Source organism: Phyllostomus hastatus, unplaced genomic scaffold (assembly GCF_019186645.2).
Source record: "Phyllostomus hastatus isolate PE091 unplaced genomic scaffold, TTU_PhHast_1.1 phas_scaffold_93, whole genome shotgun sequence".
NCBI classification, from domain to species: Eukaryota; Metazoa; Chordata; class Mammalia; order Chiroptera; family Phyllostomidae; genus Phyllostomus; species Phyllostomus hastatus.
In genome coordinates this window covers 21,393,673-21,417,546 of record NW_025334042.1, presented here as the reverse complement: position 1 = coordinate 21,417,546, position 23,874 = coordinate 21,393,673, and the positions used below count along the sequence as shown (strand labels likewise).

Below are 23,874 nucleotides of genomic sequence, written 5' to 3'. Positions count from 1 at the left end.
TGTTTTCACATCCCTATAAATGGGTAGGTGTCGATCAGGGTAAAATGCAGGAAGAGACAAAACAAAGACAAACACTACTAAGAGAAGAGAGCTGGAAAAGTATAGCCACGAGTCCCTGAAGAGTCCTCGCACACGAGTTCGTAAAAGGTTAAATAAACGCTGCGTGTTCACACCATCTACCCTTAAACCCATTTCGTGTTGGAGAACTCCGGGAGGCGGGTTTGGGTCGTCTTTTCAGGAACTTCCCAATAGAGGGCGCCGTAAATCCGCGAGTTCCGAGTTTGACCGGATTGTGGAGGTGGAGCGTCCCCAGCCCGGGGGCGGGGCTGGCGCACTCACGTGACCCTCGCTCATGGCGGCGGCGGTAGCCACGGTACTGGCGGCGCTCGGCGGCCGGAGCCGGATCCTGTAGCCGGGGTGTGGGCCCGCGTCAGTCCGTCCCTCCTGCGGCCCCTTCTCTTGTCTTCCGGAGTGTGGCTGGCGGAGCCGGGATGGCGGAGCGAGGCCTGGAACCCACGCCGGCCGCGGTGGCGGCTCTGCCGCCCGAAGTGCGGGCGCAGCTGGCGGAACTGGAGCTGGAGCTCTCAGAAGGTAGGAGCCGGGAGGGGGTGCGAACGCCGGGGCGCCGCTGCGGATCGTGGCGTGAGGGAGACCAGGTCGCCGCCGCGCGCCCTGGTGGCCGTGCGGGCGAGAGGGGAGGACGGTGCCGGAAATCTGGCCCCGGCTCCGAAGGGCCGTCTTCCCTCCTCTCCCACTCGGTGAAATGGGTTTCTCGTGTCGTTCATTGTGTTCTGTGGGAGAGGGTTAAGCAGGGGCTTGGGGAAGAGGTCCTCCGCAGGCCCGGGCTGCTTCTGCGCTCCCTGCGCCCCGAAACCCGAGACAAAGCTGCGCCCTCCGCGTCTGTCCGGGCATGGTCCGGGCATGTGGGCACGGTGGGGGTGGGGGTGAGGCTGCTAGCAGGGTGGCTGACAGCTTTCTCCTGTCTTCTACCCTTTTCGAGGGGAGGGCCCCACGCCTTTTTCAGCCACTCTCTCTCTTTCAAAAAAAAAAAGAAAAGAGAAAGACACATGGGAAATCGCAGCATATCTTCCTCCTTTAACAATACGAGACGCCTTCCCAGTGACAGTGAGATAGAAGCAGGGAGGGCCACTGAGGGTCCTAGAGAGATTAGAAGCAGAGGCTTTAATCGAGAGAGAGAGAGAGGGAGAGAGGGAGAGACACGCTGCTGTTTTGAGACCACCTTTGTCATAAGGGTTTTTTTCCCCTGGTGCCTGTATTCGAGCTGCATTTATCGCACCTGATCACCTTTTGGAGTCTTTGAAGAAGGAAGGACCGGTAACATGCAAATCCTGGCGGGTACTCTCTTTCTTTTGACAATGGAGTAGTGCTAGGAGGGCTGGGTTTATTTTGAGAATTAAAAGAACGAAACAAATCAAGCCACTGGTATTAGAGAAGTCCCTCAGATAACAATGAAACATTGCTCTGTTGTCGACATGTGATCAGGCTTCTTGTGCAGTTGTGATCAGTTCTCATAAAGTTCCTGTTTTTGTCACAGGCTGCCTCTGAGACAAAAGCAGCATTTTGTCCAAGGTTGATGTCAGCACTGTGGTGGTGTCCCCAGTGTTGCACATTCTTAGTTCCTTGCCACAGGCCATCTTCACTGGCATTTTTCAAGTGGATTAAAAATTGTTGATTGGAGAAGAAGAATGTGGCAAGTTCCCAGGAGAGTTCTGACTTTTTGTTTACTTATGGAGACATTATCTCCTCCACCCCCACCCGCCCTTTACAGTGAAAAACCAGAGGTAGATTTGAGTGTTGTAAGTCCAGTTTGACATGGAAGGAAATTTCATTTGCGTTTAGCTACCAACATATCTATTAATCAGTTAGGAAGTTATTCTTTGGCCAGTCCCCAAATCAGTGGCAGTGGATGAGTTTGTTTCAGTGATTAGGGCATTGCCATTCCTTCTGCCTCTTCAACATACTTTATTCTTCTCAACTAAAGCATTGCCTTTAAATCTGTGATGACTTCCATGCAGTTCTGACTTTCAAAACAGTTACTTTATAGTACAAATCAGCTATCTTTGATTAGCCAGAAAGAAAGGTTGGGCTGGATGTTTTTGCCAGAACAAGATTAAAAATAGGAGTTGATTGCTTTTGCACCTAGAGGGAAATCCTGGAAGCTCCTTATTCTTGATATTTCTGCTTCCAGCTGATTATTGTTTACTACTTGGGATGTTTCTAGAGATGATTCTGAGGAACTATTTCTAGGACTCACAGTGATTAGCTCACCTCTCTCTCCTTCAGAAAGGTGTGAAATTCCTACAAACCGACTACCAAGGCTTAAAAATTTTCGGGACAAGTGCATGGTTTGCCTTCCAGTGCAGGATTGTTTTGGGTGACATATAACTTAGTTTCCATTGGTTTCTTTTAGATCTATACTGTATTATCCCGTATTGCACCTCTTTAAGCAGTGGATAACTGGAAAAATGCAGCTGAAGAACCTTGGGCCTGCAGTGTCAGCAACTTGGCCATCCGTTTTGCTCTTGCTTAAAGCACAGAGAGTGGTTGCTGGAGAAGTAGGTAGATATTTTTAGGCATTCAAATCAAGTTGAAACAACCCAACAGCCCCTGAATCTATAGCATGGTGTTATTCGTGATGGTTGTACCATATTTGGAACCAACCTTTGTTTTACGTTTACAGTTACTGCTCTGACAAAAGTACTTTATTCTTCCAGAAAGAAGATGCTTTTAACTACGTGTTTATCACGTGTTGCTAGCCTTGGTGCACTCATTCCTTGATATTACTTATTTTTTTTCAAGTTCAGGCTATAGTTGGTCCCAATAATATTGATAGTCTGAGCTTTCTACTGTTAAAGAATTGTCTTTGTGCTTGTCTGTACTTTCAGCTGCAGGCTTTGGTGATAGATCGGCCAACTCTGTGCTGAAACTCGGTCGGTGCCTCCTTGGACTGTCTCCGCAGAGCCGGGTGCACAGCCCATTGCCGGGGCTGGGGCTCCAGGCAGGTCAGCATGGACTTGGTGGTTAAAGCCTCCTGCTTCTGCACCAAAAAAACCCAGTAGCCTGAAATTTGCTGCAGAGTCATGTACAATTTAACTTACACATAATCACGAACTTTTCTAAAGACAAATAGAATAGATAGGAGGCTTCTACAGAAATCCCTGTGATTGAAAAAATTTTCATGATCCACAATATTATTATATTTACTATATATTTGACAGTAGGCTCTTTTGTCTGAACTTTATTCATATGTTTTAATTAAGTATGCACATAAAGTAACACTAATATGAGAATTATTAGTTTAAATATGCCTGATAATACGTTATATTTATGTAATCTTATATATCATGTCATCCAAGCTTCATTATGACTTTGTGATTAGGTAAATAGATACTATCACTTCCATGCCATTTTTGGGATTTTATTTATCTATTTTCAGAGAGAGGGGGAAGGAGGGAGAAAGCGAGAGAGAAACATCAATTGGTTGCCTCTTGCACACCCCCAGCTGGGGACCTGTCCCATAACCCAGGCATGTGCCGTGACTGGGAATCGAACTGGCAACCTTTTGGTTTGCAGGCTGGCACTCAGTCCACTGAGCCACAGCAGTCAGGGAATCCCCTCTGCCCTTTTTGGTTTAACAGGGGAAAACAGACACAGAAAGGTTAAGTATTTTGTCTAAAGTTGCTCATGTAATAAGTGCCATCATCCTAGGTTGCCATGTAATTATGGCATCTGTTACCATCATATGATTTAATATCTTGGCTGTTACTGATTGCACAAGCTGTTAACTCTTTTACTTTGAGGAAAGGCTACAAAAACAGTCGTATGCTACAGTTCCATTTAGTCTGGTTAATTCTCTTTCTGAACCCTTTCAAATCTGTCATTCATGTATTTGATTCAGGCATTTCTTTTGTGCCCATTACATGCTAGGGATACAGAGATGAGCAGGGTACTGTATCAGCTTCCAAGGAGCTTCAAGTCTGGTCAGGAAATCACTTAAAAATACCAACAAAACAGTGCACACATGAGTCCACGATGAAGTTCTGTACAGAGGCTGCCTTCTAAGAAAAGAGGAAGCTGTCTGCTCTGTTGTTGTAAAAAAGAAGTAGCAGAGTACTCTAAATATGAGATTGGTTTGGCTGGCTGGTAGAGAGGCTGTGATTTAGCCTCTGCAGTTTGGTCCTGTGTGTGAAGGAAAGGAGGACATAAATCTTATACTTCTGGGGCCTGTCAGAAGGAATGCAAGTCTCTCAGTGTCTGAGAACAGTCCAAAGATGACAACTGGAAAGGTATTTAAGATAAAATAACACTTACAGGAAGGGACCCTCCCTTTTCTTGTTTGAACACTTCTCTGAGCACAAACACAACAGACATAGTCACATCCTCCCTTTCTCCTATCTGTTTCATCACAAATCTCGGCAGTCCTTAAAACACTGGGCTGGGTCCACCTTGAAGGTGGAGGGGTAAGAAAGGGCCAAGCCCTGGGAGTTGAAGCGTATCCTCCTGAGGAGAGGGGCAGAGGTGGGGAAGTAGAAGAGGAAGAGGAAGAGGATAAGATACTGGAGAGAGATGGTGTTTCACAGTCTCAGAAAGGACAACTAGAATCGAGCCTCCAGAAACAGGCAAATCCAAGAGGGTTAACTTATAATGGGAAAGTTAACTAAATATGTAGCATAGTCATGGATTCATAGGACACACCTTTATCAGAAAGCTGTGTCTAAGCAGCCGACATACCCAATGCTAGGAGCATTAAGGAAAGCAGGTGTGTGGATTTTTAAATAACCCAACCGGGGCAATATCTAAGTGATCTACACCCTAACAATTTGCATGTGTTTATTTTTGGTGGGCTGTACTCCTCTTTCGTTGGAACTCACCTTGAGGAATTGTTGTCAAAGCCTGTGGCACATTATTTTGAAAATTCTTGTGGTGGCAAACTGTCATTTTTTGAGTGTGGATTTTCATTTTATGATTACCTTAAGTCAGGTTAGAGAAAAGCTGGTTGATGTTCTTTTGGAGTCCAAACTGCTTGTGACTGAAAAAATTAGCGTGATTACAAACTGGTTTTTAGTCATGACTATCAGAAAATTAGAATGATTGTGAAATGGTTTTGAGGGCAGTTCCAGAAGTGGTGACAAATTCTTTCTGTTAGAATGATTCACCTTGCTATAAAGGAGAGCGCTTACTTGGATGCCTTAGTTTCATAGTGTGTTTTGAAAATTAATCTTGCTGTTTGACAGTCCTGTAGCATTGAGCTGGATTTTTGGATAAGAGAAACTCTTCCCTCTTAGCCCAGTCCTCGGTGGCTGTTTTCTTTCCTGGCCTGTGGAAGGTTTAGCACCTCAGGGTTGATAGTTCAGGTAGTTGGTGAAAAAGAGTCTTCACACTATATTTGTGTTACCATTACTACAGTTTTCTATGGTCTCTCGTCGTGGTTAGTTCAGGAATGCTTTTTGAAGTGTTCCCTCCTGCTAGTGTGCAGAATTTCTCGAAATTCTGTGTGAGAGTCCAGCTGAAATACTACCTTTTTAATGAAACTGACCCTGGCCATCTGAGCTCTCTGGCTTCTAACCTTTTAGCATTTACAGTCTGTATCACTTTTGCTGATCATATGTTTTATAACAATTTAAATTGCTTTTTATTTCATGATGTAAGCTCCTACAGAGGTGAGGTCATTTATACCATAAGCTTCTTTAAATAACTCCCACTCTTTCTTCCTTGTATTGTTTTAGGAGTGCAGTACATTTTTGCTCATTTCAATTTGGTTTAAACTGAAACATAAAGTCTCTGTCTTGTCTGTCAGTCTCTGATGCCTGTGCTCTCAGCCTCCATGCTGTAGTGACTCAGTCTGTCTTGGGGATTTGGTTGTGGCAGACGGCGGGCTTGTGTAATCAGTTGTTTGAGAGGCCTGGGTTTTGGCACCTGGTGGGCTTGGGTCCCAGTCCTGGCCTGTTGCTTATCAGCTCTGTGACCTTGCACAGACTGCCTAACCATGCTGCTTTTAGTGTCTTCAATACTTAAAAAAAAAGGAATGTCAATCTCATTAGAGTTGCACAGAGGTTTAAAATGAGATAATGGGAGAAAAACAGTGTAGTGTGTGGCGCACATTTAGCGCTTGGTACATATAATCTTTATTTCTGATAGTGACCTGCAGTGAGTTGGCTTTTTTTTAATATCGTGTGTTACTTAGCAGGGTGTGGTTATATGTGCAGCAATGAATGGAATCAGTTCATGTGTATATATTTTTGAAAGACTTCCCTCCATCATCAGTCGCTCCTGTCGGCACCCTCTACCCTTAGTTCAACACGCGCTGGGTCACCGTAGGCAGCTGGCTGGAGCAGAGAAGAGTAGCTGGCTTGTTTCATACAGACTTCTGGGATATGCACATTTCCGAGCCTGTAGTTCTAGCAGGTGGCTCCGAGGTGTAAGCGTGATTTCTGAGACTCAGGCATGAGCGAGCTGTGAAAAGGCACACGTGGACGCTCAGAACCTTCAGAGAGTTTTTGACCTTTCCTTTCTTCATTCAGCTATTTTCAACCTTTTTCATCTCATGGCCATGTAAACTAGTTACTAAAATTCTGTAGCACATCAAAAATATATTTGATGTCCAACCAAAAAAATAGGTATAGTTTTGATTCAGTCCAACCAAAAAAGTAGGTATAGTTTTGATTCATTCACACCAGATGGCTATTGTGTTGGCTGTTGTCATTTCTTTACTTGACAGCCTAAGGGAAAGGCGGCCAGTGCCGCTGACTGAATAGTCAGGTATTGCATGTTTGAAAAATCTAGGGGCACATGGGCTGAAAATCACTTAGTCCTCCATTTGTGCTTAGTGAACAGACGCTTTCCGTTCCTCCTCGAAGAGTTCTCTTGCATCCACTTTTCCTTGGGGGTGTGTTTACCGCCAGCTTTAGATTTAAGGGCTTGATTTTTGACTCCCTTCACCTTTAGATTTATGTTTCATCTTTTAAAAAAATATGCTGTCCTAGATTTTTACTCCTAGAGAGTCTGAGTTAGTGCTTTTGTATACAAGTAGTTCATCTCTTTTTGGTGATTGAGTACATCACTGAAGTTTAAGTGAGAGTTTTTAAATATCCGTGCTTCTAATGAATAAGTTGCTTTTCCTCTGTGGACAAGATAACTTGTGAAAGGCCATTTCTTTGGAATTCCATAGCTCACAGCTGACAGAATCTGTGGATGCATGGATTGAACGTGAGTGCCTATGCGCCTTTTTGGGGGACAGAGTCTACAGCTTTCATCGGTTTCTTAAAGAGGACTGAGAAGCAAAGTTAAGAACCAAGTCTATCACCTTTCATTCTCACTAGCTTGTAAGGAAAGCCAAACTCCCTCAGCTTCCCTCTTCAGCACTCACAAACTTATCTGTATCAGTTCCCACCCTTATCCCTTTTCCTTCTTTTTTTGCGGAGGAAAAAATATCCCCCTACTCTTCAACAGCCTGTCCCTCTGATTGTGTTCTCAGTCCCATATTCTCCTCTTCTGGGATCTTGGGAGCATACTTCATTGATTGATCTATTCATTTGCAGTCTTTTGTCTTTGTCTCTTTTCTCATCTTTAGCCTCTCACTTAACACTTGGTTCTTGGCTCCTCTCCTTCAGCCTGTAATAAATATGCTGAAGTTTCTCCCAACTTAAAAGCAGGAGCTTCCCACATCTTGTATTGGAATCAGCTTGCTCTCCTGTGCTGGCACTCTCTCCCGCTCATTGATCCTAGAAAGCATAGGCTACTACAGTTCCTTTATTTTCTTACCTTTGCTCACCCCTCAGTCCATTGCCGTGCCTCATCAGGCCTCTCAAACTACTGTCTACAAGGCCACCAATGACTTCTACTTTCAGACTGAAAAGTACCCACAGGATATAGCATCTTTCTCTACAGCATTGAATACTGTAGATCATTATCTTTATAAAACTCTCTCCTTCCTTAGCTTTTATAGCATCACTTTTCCCCGCCTCCCTAACTGTTTCTTCTAGGGCTTCTTTTTCTCTTCTTCCTGATGTGGGTGTTCCTGATAGCTGTCATTAGTCTTCTTCTCACTTCACACGCACTCACTGAGTCATCTCGCCCTTGCCCAGGGCTCCAGCTGTCATGGCTGGGAGGTGGCTCCCTGGTCTCTATCTCCAGCTCTGACTCCTGTGCTCCAGACCTCCCCTTGGTTCCCCTAAACAGCTGTAACTTCGTTAAGTCCAAAACTGTTCTCTTTATTTCAGCCTACTCCACAATTACTCCCTAATTCAGAATGTCCACTTATCCAGGTAAAAAACTGGGGGTCGTTCTTAATTTCTGATGGATCACTGACTTTTGGTGATTCTACTTCTTCCCCTTCATTTACCCTGTCTTTGTAGAGATTCTCAGCATCTCTTGCTAAGATTATTGCAGTAGTCTCCTAACTTGTCTGCCTTCCTTAGGTCTCTACTTCCTCCAGGCTTTCATTCTCCATTCTGGAATGGAATGCTCATTCTGAAACACAGATCTAACTGTGTCCTTTTCCCTGTTTAAAAGTTTTCATTGGCTTCTCCCATCCACGGGAGGAAACCAAGCATCTTTTGTGTACCCAGGCCTGCCTGCCTTTTTAGCTTCATTTCCTGCCCCTTCCATGTGTTTCTCTCTTTTCTGGCCATGCTGAATGACTTGTACTTCCCTGAATGCACTGTGGTTTTTCACGGCCATGCCTTTGTACACGATGCCTTTCTTTGAGAAGTGCCCACTCTGGCATGTTTTTTCTCCTTTTTCTGCCTGGTTAATTTGTGTTCCACTCAATTTCCTGTGAGAAGCCAGCCTTTCCTAAGCTCTCTTAAGGAGTTAAGATCTCTGTATAAGTAGGCATCAATTATTGAGTGCTTATTATGTAACAGGTCCTGTACTTAGTATTTTGTGTGCCCTGCCCCATCTGTAAGTAGGTACTGCATAAATAGCCCCCATGATCACGACGATGAGGGAACTGGGCTAGCGAAAAGCACCTGAATGTTGCGGAGTGCGGTGTGTGCTGAGTCTTGCCCTGTTGCACACTACCTGATCTTTACTGTTCTCCCTGCCTCTAACAGTACCATTCTGACATGAATGAAGGGCAGAGGGGAAAGAACTCTGGACTTGAGCCATTTAGAACTGAGATGAAGTCCTGCTTCTGCTTACTGTAGTGGCTGTGGGCAAGTCTTTGAAATGTGCGTCTAATCCTAACAATCCCTAAAGATAGGTGTGTGATTTCTACTTTGTAGAGACTTGTTAAAAAATGTGAAGCCTGACAGTCCAGGGTGCTGAGGGTTGGAACCCAAGTCAGCTTGGCTCTGACCTCCACAGTGCTTCCCCATTGCCATTCTCCTCCATCTCCCTAAGTCATTTTTCAAGTAGTTTTGGCAAAATTCTCTTCCATTTTAACTGTTGGGCCCCATTTAAGATACAGCTTCTGTCTTTGGGGTTTTGGAGGTAGGGTTGCCTGGAGGGAAAAGAATGGAATGCTCTATCCTATTCTCAGAGAAATTGATAAAAATAAGAGTGAGGTTGGTTATTTTTTATTATTATTATTATTTTAATCCTCACCTGAGGACATTTTTTTTTATTGCTTTTAGAGAGAGAGGAAGGCAGAAAAAGAAACATCAATATGAGAGAGAAGCATTGATTAGTTGCCTTGTAAGTGCCCAGACCAGGGATTGAATCCCTGACTGAATCCCAGGGATATATGCTCTGACCAGGAATCAAGCCCACAACCTTTGGGTTATGGAACAACGCTCCAACCAACTGAGCCACAACAGCCAGGGCAAGGAGTGAGATTGGTTATTTTTGACCTTGCTTTGCCAGAACCAGGGGCATCAGAACTCTAAATCATATTAGGAGAGTTTCTTTCATGCCAGCCTAGCTTCCTACAAGATGTGGCTTATTTCTTAAAAGAACAAAAAATATTGGGTAAAATCCTGTAAGACTTATCTAAAGTAAAAGATAATTTTATGTGCTTATGTTTTGATATGAATTTACTTTTCTTCCTTGCATTGAGATGGGGATGATGAGAAGCTGAAAACCCAGGAGGAAAATATTTTGGATGTCTCACAGGACAGCCCTAACTGGAACTCCATAGGTCTGGCGTCTTGGAAAAGTCCTTGGTGTGCACTGGATATAACCTTTTGGATTCCAGATATAGGATTGTGGTTACATTCTGGTTAGGAAGGAGGTTTTACTATTGTCATTGTTCCCCTCAGGGTATTTAGTGTTTAATTTTAATTAATGAATTTTAATTATTAACTTTAATGTATAGGTTAATGTAAATATTTCTGTAAATGACTTGTACTTAATTGATTTTTCTTGGAGTTATTTCTTATTTTGTGAAGGAATGGTGCTCTGATAGCTTTATTTTCAGAGGAATATTGCTTTTAGGGGTAAATTACAGCATCTGTGGGGCTGTTCTTTCTTTTTAAGGACTTTGGATTATGTTTCTCAAGTTATTCATAGACTGGAACTTGTAGGCTTTAACTCAGCTCAGGCATGAACCGCGATGGTGCTGACCAGCCTTGTGGCTGAGTCTCCTTTACAAAAGGGGACTAGTTGGCATCGTTAGGGAGAGCTTCTGATAATTTCTTGTTTAGTAGATCTGTGACTGAGGCAAACAGGCTTAAAATTTTTTAAAAAATTGAGGTATCCCCTGGCTGGCATAGCTCAGTGGATTGAGCGTGGGCTGCAAAACAAAGCATCACAGGTTCGATTCCCAGTCAGGGCACATGCCTGGGTTATAGGCCAGGTCCCTAGTGGGGGCCACATGAGAAGCGACCACACATTGATGTTACTCTCTCTCTTTCTCCCTCCCTTCCCCTCTCTAAAAAAAAATGATAATAATAATAAAAAATAAATAAATAAAATATTTTAAAAAATTGAGGTATAATTGACATCCAGTTTTATTCGTTTCAAGTGTACAACATAATGATTCAGTACTTGTAGATATTACAAAATGATCGCCACAATAAGTCTAGTTAACATCGGTGCATCACTGTACATAGGTACATATTTTTTTTCCTGTCTTAAAATTTTAAAACAGTTCCTGTCATTCTTACCTTATTGGACTTCCTTTCTGGTTTGGTGAGACTTTCATTTATAAATTTAACATGTAGAAAAATCATAGGTATGAGTTTTCCTCTCCATAGCATTGTTTTTCTTCGAGGAGAACAAGGGAAATACTAGAAGACAAACTTCCTGTTTTAAAAAAACATGCAGCCTCTTCATTAGTTGGTTCTCTGAGCTCTGCTCTCTAATGGTACTTCTGTATTATAACTATTTTTCAAATTATCTTAAAGCTATGAAGTTTTCATTTGCCTGAATGTTCTTATCTGCCTTTGTAAGCCGCTTGAGGACAGCATCCTTGACCATAAGAGCTTTGAGTGCTCACTCAACCAGTGAATGAATCCGAACTGTTCTTATTTCCCTGTCAGTAACTGACAGACTCTTTTGTCACGGTCGGGCTTGTTTCCTCACAAGTCCGACTGTGACAGACTTGTTTCCTGATAGGCTCATTCCTACTGCTGTGCCTTTGCACTGTTTTCTTTGTTAGGGCTGCCTTTTCTCCTCCTAAAAAGTCCCTGCGTTTCAGGGCCTAACTTTGATGTAAAACCAGCTGTCCTAGTTAGTCCGTAGTAATCTCTTCTGTTTTAGACTGTTGTTGTATGGAGTAATGCTTCTACTATTTGTATAATATATGTATATTACAATGTATGTATAATATAATATAAACCCATAACATATGTATATTATGGCTTCTTTTTTTTTTTCCTAAACAAGAAATCTACTAATCAAGAAATTATCAGGAGCTCTCCCTAACGATGCCAACTAGTCCCCTTTTGTAAAGGAGACTCAGACTGTAGGTTTCTTGAGTGTAATGACAAGGTCCCCCACCTTTTGGAACTTCAGAGGTGCTGAGTGTATCAATATAGGTACTTTGAGCACGTTTACGTACAAGGTCTGTTGAGAGGGTGAGGGATAGATAAAAGGCAGATCTCCTGTTTTCAAGGAGTTTTCAGTCTAGTAACTTTTAATTAGTTATTTTTTAATGTAGTGACTTCTCAACAAATAGCTGTTTGGGTTTAAAAATATTATTTTAGGTAATTGTCTTTTGAGCACTCAGAAGCATTTTTATTCTCTACTTGAGTGATAAGGTAGCATTTGGTCCCCTTTGAAATAACTGTGGGAAGATGGCAGCTTGCGCCCATCTCAGCTGCCCACCTTTGTGAACTCAGGTCAAGTAAAATAACAATTTCAAAGCTTAGAACAAAAATACCAAGAGTTAGAGGGGGGACTCATGAAGGTAAAGTTAAAGGACTTGGAGAATAGATTTGGGAAACCTAAATGCAAATAATAAGAATTTTAGAAAGAGAAATAACTAATAAAAGAAAAATTTCCTCAGCTGAAAAGAGATTGCAAATTGAAAAAACTGCAGATTGAATGAGTTCACTGTGTTGGAGGCAAGATTGATAAGAAAAGGCACAAACCTTTTCTGAAAGCATATTCTGAAGTCATTGGTAAAGGAAAAAGCCCCCCAAAAGCTCGTAGATAGGAACATAGAGTTAAAACTACAACGACAATACAACAGATTATTTGTAATACTGTAACTTTGATGATGGTGTAAGAAACATCTGCAGACCATTTAGAGAAAAAGCATTCCAAGAATCCTAGATTCTAGATGTTATTCACCTTTCAGGTAAAAGTAAGCCCTCTGTAAGTTTGCAGGTGCTCAGAGATTGTTTCACCCACAGACTTTGTATCACCCACAGACTCCACTCTAAGCAGCATACTCGAGTCAAACAGATAGTGTAAAGACCCCACAATAGGAGAAGGAGAGGAGGTAGTGGTGGCCAGTGGACACTGATAAGAGTATATGCATATTATATATAGTAAATATATAATTGTATACATTGAGAGTGATGAGGAATATGTAATATAAATGTGAAGTAAGGGTCTTTGAAATAGAAGAGACATTGTAAGAGAGAATTGAATTGACTGAATGAAATATTCTCAATAATATCAGCAAAGCTCAGGTGTTCTGGGACAGGGTAGTGTGAGGGTGGGTGGGAGGTGAAAACATCCTTTGGTGTCATTGGGATATGGTGAGGGGGAAATGGGTGAATGAACTGTCCTGGTAAGGAGAAAAATACTTTACTTATAATAATGTTAAAATGACAAAATACTTAAAAATAAATATCAAAAGAAAGGTACAGGAACTGTATGAAGAAAATTGTAACCTCAAAGGTATAAAAGCAAGAGCTGAAAAAATGGAAATCATATCATGTTCCTGGGTGAGAAGGCGAAATATATAAAAATGTGATGGAAATCAATTACAACTCCAGTGGAGATTTCTTTTGGAGGTGGGGAATTAGATAAAATGATCTCCTTGTTCATATGAAAGAAAAAATGTTATAGAATAGTAAAGGACATTTAGAAACAGAATACTGAGGTGATCCTTGAAATACCGTATATTAAAACAAATTCTAAAATCACTTATACTCAAGGCAGTATGGTGTTAGCATTCAAATAAGGATGAACAAACAGAATAAAGTGCCCAAATCCTGGTATACATAGGAATAATAATATGAAAACATATTCGTTTCATAAACTTAGACCAGCTGTCTTCCCAGTTGTTTCAAATTAGAAAAGGTCTCACTCTGGTTGGTGTGGCTCAGTAGATTGAGCATGGGCCTGCTACCAAAGGGTCGCAGGTTGGATTCCCAGTCAGGGCACATGCCTGGGTTTCAGGCCAGGTCCCCAGTAGGTGGTGCGTGAGAGGCAACCATACGATGTTTTTCTCCCTCTCTTTCTCCTTCCCTTCCCCTCTCTCTAAAAATAAATAAATAAAATCTTAAAAAAAAAAATCCAAACTAGAAAAGATCTTGAAATAAGTTGCCTGGTACTCCATAGGCCATGAGAAATACTGAAGTTCTTGATAATTCTATTTATCCTGCTAAGAGGAACACACAGGAACCAGAAGGAAAAGCCCCTTCCTCTTGGAGTATTTTTCCAGTGCTCCACATAGACAAGGCTTAATGTCATGGCAGCTGACAAGAAATAATATTTAAAGGGTCCATCTTATTTTTTTTAATTGAAGTATAATTGGCGTACGATATCCTATTAGTTTCAAATGTACATGATAGTGATTTGATATCTATATACATCATGGAGTGAACACCACAGTTAACTCTAGTTACCATCTATCACTATGCAAAGTAATCATGATATTTTTGACTATATTACATATGCTGTACAATACATTTCTATGACTTATTTTATAACTGGAAGTTTGTACCTCTTAATCCCCTTTACCTGTTTTTACTGCCTGCCAGTGATTTACCCCTTACCCCCAGTGATTTCCCCCCTCTGGTAACCACCAGTTTGTTTCTGTTTTGTTCTGTTTTTTAGTTTCTGCATACATAAGGTATTTGTCTTTTCTGTCTGACTAATTTCACTTAGAATAGTACCCTTCACGGTCATACATATTGTCACAAATGGCAAGATTTCATTCTTTTTTTATGGCTAATATTTCATTGTATTTATCCATATGAATCACTCTTTATCTGTTCATCTGTCAGTGGACATTTAAGTTACTTTCATAGCTTGGCTATTGTAAATTGTGCTGCAGTGAACATGGGGTGCATATATCTCTTTGAATTAGTGTTTTCATTTTTTTTTTTTTCAAATGAACACCCAGAAGTGGAATTGCTGGGTTGTATGGTAGTTCTATTATAATTTTATTTGAGGAACCTCTATACTGTTTTTCATAGCAGCTCTCCCAATATACATTTCTTCTATTTTTTTTAATTTATTTTTATAGAGAGGGGAAAGGATGGAGAAGGAGAGGGAGAGAAACATCAATGTGTGAGTGAAACATGGATCAGTTGCCTTTCGTATGCCACTAGCTGGGGACCTGGCCCACAACCCAGGCATGTGCCCTGACTGGAAATCAAACCCAAAGCCTTTTGGTGTATGGGACAGCGTTCCAACCAGCTGAGCCACCCGACCAGGGCTAGAGTTTTTGTTTAAGTGAGCAACTTCTCCCATCTTTATCTATTTCATCTTTTTCTTTTTTCTTTTTTCAATTTTCTACTTACACCACTGTGTTCATGTGTTTATTTGTTTATTATCTGATTCTACACCAGGAAGATGTGAGTTCCACAGAAGCAGAGACCTTGGTGTTTTGTTTCCTGCCGGAGGCCTAGGGCCCACAAGGGAGACTCTCAGTAGACACTTGTTCAGTGAACAGATGGGCTTTGCAGGGAGAAGATTCCAGTGGGATTCCTTACTTGGTGGCAGCTTTTCAAAGTACAGACTGTCCCCAGGGCCTCTGCCAGGAAGGAAAAGAGACCCCCGTAGAAACTGTCCAGGGTTGCAACTCAGGGGCGCATGTTTCCTGGTATTTGATTAGTTTTCTAAAAGTTTGTTTGTTTTTCCTTTGTTTCCCTCACCTACGTATCTGAGCCCACTGATTTTCCATGTGACTTTTATAGCCAGATGCTATGGCAACTTTCTGTTTCATCAGCCTGTCTGACTACTTTGCTCATTCAATTCAGCTGATATGTATTATTCCGAATACTTACAGAAGCCTGGTACAGTGCTTGTATGAAAGGCGGAGCCACTCTGCCTAGTGCCTCTGCTCCCTGCTTGGGGGATGGATGCCTCTTGTGTTTTGTGCTTTGCTGGTGCATTGAGTCCCCTTTTCCTTTCCCTTACCCAGACAGTTACCCACAGGACCTGAAGTACAAGCTGCTTGGGGGGGTCTTTGTATAGACCAGATACTGTCAGCAATGTTCATTTTGGTTTAACTGGTTGGTCTTGGTTGGGAAAAACTAAACATTTCCCATGCCTGGTTTTCTAGTATCTTTGCTTGGCTATGTTACATTTTTTGCAAAATGCTGGAGAACCAGGGAAGTGAAATATTCAGCCCAGATGGTAAATATTGGGTTTGTTTAACTAAATCAGACCTTTGGTCGATTTATCCTAGCATTTGCAAACAGTGTGGCCAGCTAGACTTTGGAGGACATTCATAGGCCACCCGTAATATATCCACCTGTACACACACAATGAACTTTCTCTCAGCGGCCTGTTTGACTACCTGTGTCCAAGGTACTGTTCAAACACTAAACTTACTATAATTTTGCACATAGAATAAATACAATAAAATCTCAAATATTTATTATTCTGCCATGAACTTCATGCTATTTTTGTGGCTGAGAAATAGAACTTGTGAAACATCTTAATAGTTAGGATGATTCTATTTTAGTAAAGGTGAAAAGAAACACTATTGAAAAGATTAATCATGTTGAAAACATGACTGAGATGATTGTTGAGTATAGTTGACTAACAGAAGATCACCATTGCCAGACAAAGCTGATTGCTCAGAATCCTTAATTTGAGATGATTACCTTCTTTTTCTTACAATTGTAGGGAAAAAAGGGAGCTTTTCATTAGAGGTGGGGATTCTTTCCTGCTTTTTCCCCTTGTTTTAGTTGTCTTAGTTTCCTTACCTGTAAAATGTGGGTAATAGTAACTACCTTATAGGATTGATGTGAGAACTAAATCAGCTAATACATAAAACCCTGGTGATTACAACAGTACCTGGCACAGGGTAAGCACTGTAAGTCTTTGTTAGGCTACTGTGCTGCTGTGGTATGTTACATTCCCCAAACTTCATGCAGAAATTGTCATTAGTGAATAGAGTCACTGAACTGGGTGTGTGAACCCAAATTTGGTTTCCAGGTTTATCTAAAACAGGATGATAGTTAAAACCACAAGAACAGGTGAGTTCGCCCAGGAAAGAGGAATGTTTCATTAATATATGAAATTCCCCATAAGGAATGCTGACATGGTCAGAGGAAATGAAAGCCAGAAAAGATTTAGGAAGATGTGGCTGGAGTTTTAACAAGAAGGCTAGAGAAGGACAATCAGGAATGATAAAGACTAAGGTGAATCCATTGGACTTAGCCACAAGGTGATATATGAATTTAGTGGGAGTGGTTTTAATGCAGTGATGTGGCATTCGGAAGCCGGATTATATTGGGTTAAGGAATGAATGGGAGGAATTTCAAAAACAAAGCAAGTTTCAGTAAGTTTGACTTAGTTGGGAGGGACAGGGCATGACAGTTTTTTGTAATTGTTTGCAGTTAAGATATTGTAAATAGTATCTTTATTGCATAATAAATGTCAAAGAGTGCATGTACAAATATTGAGGGTGCTTAGGTGAAGGGCGATAATGTACATTCATAATACTATGTCGTGCGTAGTATTCTGGGAGTCTCTGAAGCAGTATCACTTGGGCTCAGAGTTAACAGCTGAATGGGAATTTGATGAGAAGACAGACAAGGAGATATTTTAGGTCTGTAGAAAGGCATGGGTTTGCAAATAGTTGTAGCATGTTTGAGCAACTATGATTTAGTCATTGGTAGAGCATAGAGTGTAAGCTCGGTAGGTCCAGTAAGCCTGGACAGGTGGGCAGGGCTGAGAGCGTGGCAGGTTTGAGCCGTGGCATCGTCAGTTTTAACCTGTAGTCCCTTGCTTCCCTCCCAGTGGGAGTTTGTGTGGATGTGCCAGCGGGTACACAAAGCTGTAGGATAAACATGGTATGTCTTCTTGGAGTATGCATTTAATTGAATTTTGGGGAAATTATTGCTATATTAAAACATGAATATATTGCAGAATTAAAATCTAAGAAAAAATATGATCTACATTTTTAAAATTTAAAAATAATACATTTTGCGCTGGTGGCTGGCTACTTCAGGCTTTGCATCTTCTGGACCCTCCATCCCCCATCACTTTCTTCAGGTGAGTTTAAAGAGCATCCTCATAGGTCATGGGGGATCATTGAGGAATTGTAAACTGGAGTGGATGACATCTGTATTTGGTCCCCCAGAGGAGTATGGTTTCAGGCTGTGTGTCAAACAACCAAGGGGCACCATTCTCATGGAATACAATGCAAAGTAGCCCTAAATAGATAAGAACAGGGCAAGAGGACAAGACAGGACAGGCTGACTTATATAAGGAGGCTGCTGAAATGAGCTGGTGGTCTTTGCAGTAGCATTAGGGAAGAGGGATGAAAAGAGGCATTTAAGGAGGCAGGATTGATGAAACCAGGGTGGAGGAGGGGATATGATTTGTAGAAGAAGCTAGGTCGACCCCCAGATTTCTGGCTTAGCATCCTGAGAGGAAGATGGCACCAATTCCTAATACAGGAATAGAGGAATAACAGTTTTGGCTATGGGAGGAGATAAATTCAGTGTTACTGAGTTTGAAAGGCTTTGGTTGATACAAGGGGAAATCTGTAGCAGGCAGTTGGCTGTGTGTGTGTGTAGCTCTTTAGAAAGGCATGTCCCGAAGCATTCCTGGGCAGGTACCACTGGCAGTGGGTGCCACGGGCATGACTTGTGGTGGTCTGAGGGGGGTCTGTTGAGTGACAGAGGCTAAATATAGAGCTCCGGAAGCACTACCATTTAAGGGGGAAGCTGAAGAAAAAGAACATGAGGAAAAGTGTCAGAGAGGTATGTTTGGCCAAGGAAGGAGGAGAAGAACAAAGCAATGGGTAATTTTGAGAAGTGCCAGTTGCTGCGGAGTTTAACTAAGAGTGGTCGGCTGAGAAATGCCATTGAGATGTACAAGTAGAGGAGGTCCCGTGCTGGGGACCTCTGCCTGAGCTGTGCTAGTGCAGCAGGGACTGCAGATTGATCAGGAGTAGGGTAGGGCGCCCAAGGCGGAAGATGAGGTGGAAATAGAGACAGGTAGCGTACACTGCTCATTCAAGGTTGGCTGCATGAAGCGAGGGGAGAAGAAACAGTAGCCAGGATGTTAATGCATGTATCTCTTGTCTTTCTCCCCACTAGAAAGTCAAGTCACATGCAGGCAGGAACTGCCTTTTGTTTACCACTTTATCTCCTGGGTAGAAAGAGCTCAGTAAGTAGTTGATGGCTGAATTAATGAATCATGTTAAGAAGGGAGAGACTTGAGTGTGTTCATTTGGGGGTGGGGGTAAAGGCCTTAGAGAGGGGTTGGAGGTCTAGAGTAGAAAGGATGTGACAGAACGTGGCGTCTGCAAGTCAGGAAGGTTTGAGTTCACTCAGGATACCAGCAGTGACTCTTTTTCTGCTGAAACAGAAGGAAAGGAGGAAAGGATCGGAGCAGAGGCTTATATTTATAGGCAGAGGAGGAAGTTGAGGGAGTTCTATCCTGATGGTGTTATGAGTATTCTCTAAGTTAAAAATAAATTGAGTGTCATGTATGTATCCTTGAAAAACGCTTTGGGAAGACAAAGAAAAAATCCACCACTGTTCAAGCAGCTGTGCTTCCGTGGAAAGTCATAGACATATAATTGTAGACACACACACAGGTTGTGGTCAGTGACATAAAGGGTAGATGAGGTAAGTGCCCTGGAGAGGATGTGTAAGAGTAGGTGAGACAAGAGCTCTCTAGTTCAGGATGTATGCATAGGGAGTGGCTGTGAGCTGAGAGAAGGGAATGCCCATACCACTGTGAATGGCCTTTCACTCTGCCCCAGAAACAGCAGGAGGCTGTCCTTGGATTCTTCGGGAAGTTGGGAGAAGGAAAGGTGGTACAAGAGGTTCACTTTTTCCTCTTTGAGATAAAATGAACAGAAACTTGAGTGAAGTAGAACAACTTTGTTAGCAACTCCTCTGGTTCTAACCAGAGAAGGCTGGTTTTCAGGTGATGTATTTCTGATTCATTTGACAGGAAACTGATTTCCCAACTTTTGACAGCCCGTTCCCTTGAATGATTTGTCTGTTTAGAAGCGGCTGTAGTAGTGAGAAAGAGGATGTGATAGTGTCGCAGTGAGTCATCAAGAACAAGACAAGACCGTGTTTGTTTACGTCATCAGGTTTTACCTAGAATTAATTTAAAGTATATTAAAGTGTCCATTCTGTTTTTATTAGCAGTTGTTTAATAATAAGTTCTCACTTATTCAGAATTCTTTGTTCTCAGCCTAATCAACTTCGAAACTACAGATTTCTCAGGACCTTTTCGAAAGGGAAAATAGAGCAGTAAGGATGGGCTTTATAGTCCTCTAGTCTTCAGGAGAAATTAAATAACCAACCAAGCTGACTTTTTTCTTCTGTTAACCTTATCATCCATTATTACAAATTGACCTCTGACAGATAAGCCATACAAGACAGGGTGGAGTTGGACTTGAGTTCTTGGCTGCTTTTGATTTTGCATTTGAACATGTTCCCTATAAAGTGAGGAGAGGATCCTTCAGAAAGGGATCAGACTCTAGGGGGTTTGCTTATTCTAATCACTCAACTGCTCTATATGTGAAGACAAGTTGATAATGTAAAAAGCATCTAACATAGAGAGAAGTAACTTTTTTTCTCTGATAGAAGGTGAAATCAGAGGTTGACTAAGATACACTAATTGGAACTTGGCATTTTCACATTTGGCTCCATACCTAGAGTTCATTTTTTTTAAGCCTTTTGGAAGTTACCAGACGTTTGAACCCTTTTGTCAGATTCTCATATCTGTTGGACTTTATGTGAATCAGTTAGGAAAGTGGTCTGAGATGAGAGGCACGGAAGAGGCAGTGACTGGGGTAACATGGGAAAGATCACTGGGTTCTGGTTCCCTTTCTACTATTGATATTTATAAGCTTTGTGACCCTGGACAAGTTACTTCACCTTTCCTAGCCTCTGGGAGATGAGTGGCTAGGTGAGGGAGTCTACCAAGGTTAGTCATGTATAATGTGCACTCACATTTTTGTCCCAAAGTTTCAGGGGGAAAAAATCTTTCATTTTAATTTTTTAATTCAATTATTTATTTATATTAAGATACTTGTTTGCATTATAAAGGGTATTATTTTGCATACAGGTATCATTATTACTTTCTAGAGTTATGCATTTAATGCATAAGCATAAATAAAAGAATTAAAAACATTTATATAGATATGGAATTAGCATTACCCATGTGTAATGTGCATCCTTATTTTTCCCTCAAAAATTTGGGCAAAAAAAGTGCACATTGTACACAGCAAAATACAGGAGTTCTTGCTAACTCTTAAATCCGGAGATGACCTGTGAATATGTTTTTGAAAGTGTATGCAAAGGAAATTCTATTTTAAATTCATTGGGATAGCTACTATTGAAGGAACATCCAGGCACAGTGAGAATCATCAGTGCCTAATTTACAGTCAGTCAGTGAAAACTTACATGTTGAATTTTCTTAAAGCAAGGTATACACTGAATTATTCAGGATGTCCGCTGCTCTCATTTTGGCCTAGTGAGGGTTATGGGGCAGGATGAATTCCCCTCCCTCCCCTTTGCTCTTCCCTCTCCACAACCTTGGCATCCGTGCATTTTTCTTTCATACTTCTTCTCACATTACTTTATATCTGTTGGCTGACATTTCCCATCATTCTTCCCAGAGGCTGGAAACCATGTCTTCCTTATTCGTCTTTACTTTCCCTGTTGTAAAACGTGGAGGAGAAGAAAGATGTGATGACACAGTGGCTGAGTCAAAGATGGCCCTGATTTTGAGTTTAGGCAGCCAGGGGAGTGATGGCGTTTTATATAGAACCACCTAGGCGCTGGTTTGGGGAGAAGATGAGCATAGTTTTGGACATAATGGAATCTGTGGTAGCAGGACACTCATGTAGACAGACTGTCCAATAGACTGTTAGAAATACTGAATTGTATCCTAGAGCAGTTGAAGGATTTGGACGTCATCTTCATGAGCTTCATCAGGGTGAATCAGATCTATGAAGGGGAAAGGAAAAAATGAAGCTAATTGGGGAATGCCTATATGGAGGAAACTGGAGGCAAGAAGAGTCTTCCTGAGTGCCCGGAGTGGTCAGAGAGGTGGACTGGGGAGCATAGTGTGCTGCTTTTATGGAGGCAAATCCTCAGCAATGTTAAAGCTGTGGAGAGGGTAGGGAGAGTTAGATGAGGGAAGAAAGCTGATTGGATTAGTGAATTCTAATTCACTAATAGTGGCTGAACGGGCCAGGTTAGAAAGTGTTACAGAAACCATGAGTATAGGCTTCTCATTTTGAAGTCGGGAAAAAGGAGTGAAAGAACAAAGGCAGGTTCAAAGGAGTACTTATTTATTTCACTTTCTTTTTTAATAATAGAAGTTACTGAAAAGTTTTTACAGGCCTGGGGAGGCTCAGAAAGTAGGATAAGCAAAGACTGAGCTGGCTAGTTTGGGCACAGGTTAGATCCAGGGGGGCGATGAGGGCGAGTTTGAGTTGGTGAGCAGCGTGGTGGCCGTGGCCCTGTGGGGGTAGAGGGAGGGGTGAAAAAGTTGATTTAGGGACAAGAAATTGGTGTGTGATTAAAAGGAAAAGATTCTTCAGAAAGATGGAAGCATGGAGTTTTGAAAAAGGGGAAAAGAATGAAGCAGCAGCTGTAGGGGAGTTTGAGAGGAATTAATACAACAAGGAAAGTGAGGCTGTTGTGAGGCCCGAGCTGGTGTGGTCAGCATGAATTTGGAGTGGACGCAGTTGTGTGATGTTTGTGTAGAATTCTGAGGTCAGCATGTCACACAGATCATTGGCACAAATATTGATGGCTCCAAGGATGCTGACAGGTCCCAGGTCTAGAGGAAAACAGAAGCCAGGTTGTAGAGACGGAAACTTGCTCCTAGGAGTGGTGGGCTTCAGGACCGCCGTGCCCTTAGCCTTGACTTCACACCTCAGACTGTCTTGTGTTGGTCACTGAACGTCCTTGTGTCACTCTGTGTGTGTGTGTGTGTGTGTGTAACAGGAAAAAAGATGATCTTCTTTAAGGGTTACTGAGGTGGAAATAAGGTATGAGAATACTACAGATTTTTCTGTTTAAAAAAATGGCATTGTTGGAAAACTATGAAAGGGAAAAACAGTCTCTTCTCTCCCCACCCCAAGTCTCACTTTCCAAAATGTATAGTATAACTTTCATTCATGCGTTAAGCCAATTTTAGAAAGCATGTTTTGATTCTCTGCTGTGAAATTTACCTATTTCCGGTACTTGTTTCCTTCTGAGTTTTTGTTGTCATATATTTCGTAGTTCTTATATTATTAAAGTAAATAATGTTTATACTGTTGTTTTGTATAACAAGTAGTAGTCTTCATGCTGTGTGTACAAGTTAAGCCTAAATGTTTATATTCCACATATACTGCTCTTGCAATATCATTATTAAATACATATTACTCACTTTAGACCTATGGACCTGTGGAGAAGGAAGTGTGATGCTTTATCACCAAAGCCCTGCCTCAAAGAGAATGAAGAGAATGGTACAGATAACAAGATCTACTCAATCTTCTTTTAATTTCTTTTCAGCTTTTTATGTTCCTTGGAGGTCTTACACAACTGCCATTGTTTCTCTTACTTTAAGTTCTCATTTTTCTGTCTTTTAATAGATTTGGAGTAGTTATTTTTAATACAGGGTGTATGAGTGCTTAACTTCAAGTCCTTGCCTTTTAAAAATGTCTTCATCTCTCATTTGATTGTCATTTCTTTGAGGGTAACTATTTTTATACAGTCATGCACACTGCTTAATGACAGGACACATTAAGAGAAACGCATCCCAAGGCTGTTTCATCATTTTGTGGATATCGTAGAGTGCACTGCACAAACCTCGACGGTCCAGCCCACTGCACACACACCTGGGCTGCGTGGTGCAGTGTGATGCTCATACATTACAAGCCTGTGCAGCATGGTACTGTGAGAGCGGCCTGGGATCATAACAAGCACACCAGAACATGACACAGTCAGGAGAACACAAAATGTATGAGACTGATGCTGGCGTAAAAAAGATAGTGTTTTACAGCAGACGTTTCTTTTTTATATGAATAAAAAAAGTACACCCTAAAATAGCAATAAAAATGTAGTGTAGTATGTACATAAACCAGTA

General features: G+C 41.7%; 1 protein-coding gene across 3 annotated transcripts in view; it reads left to right on the top strand.

Moving 5' to 3' along the window:
* Nucleotides 1–326: 326 nt before the first annotated feature.
* Nucleotides 327–23,874, top strand: part of DIP2B (disco interacting protein 2 homolog B) — a 219,474-nt gene continuing 195,926 nt past the window's right edge. For all 3 annotated transcript variants that reach the window (XM_045829328.1, XM_045829326.1, XM_045829325.1), the window contains exon 1: nt 327–591. In XM_045829328.1, the coding sequence (XP_045685284.1) occupies nt 492–591 (100 nt within the window). In that variant the 5' untranslated portion in view covers nt 327–491. The remainder of the gene's footprint in view (nt 592–23,874) is intronic.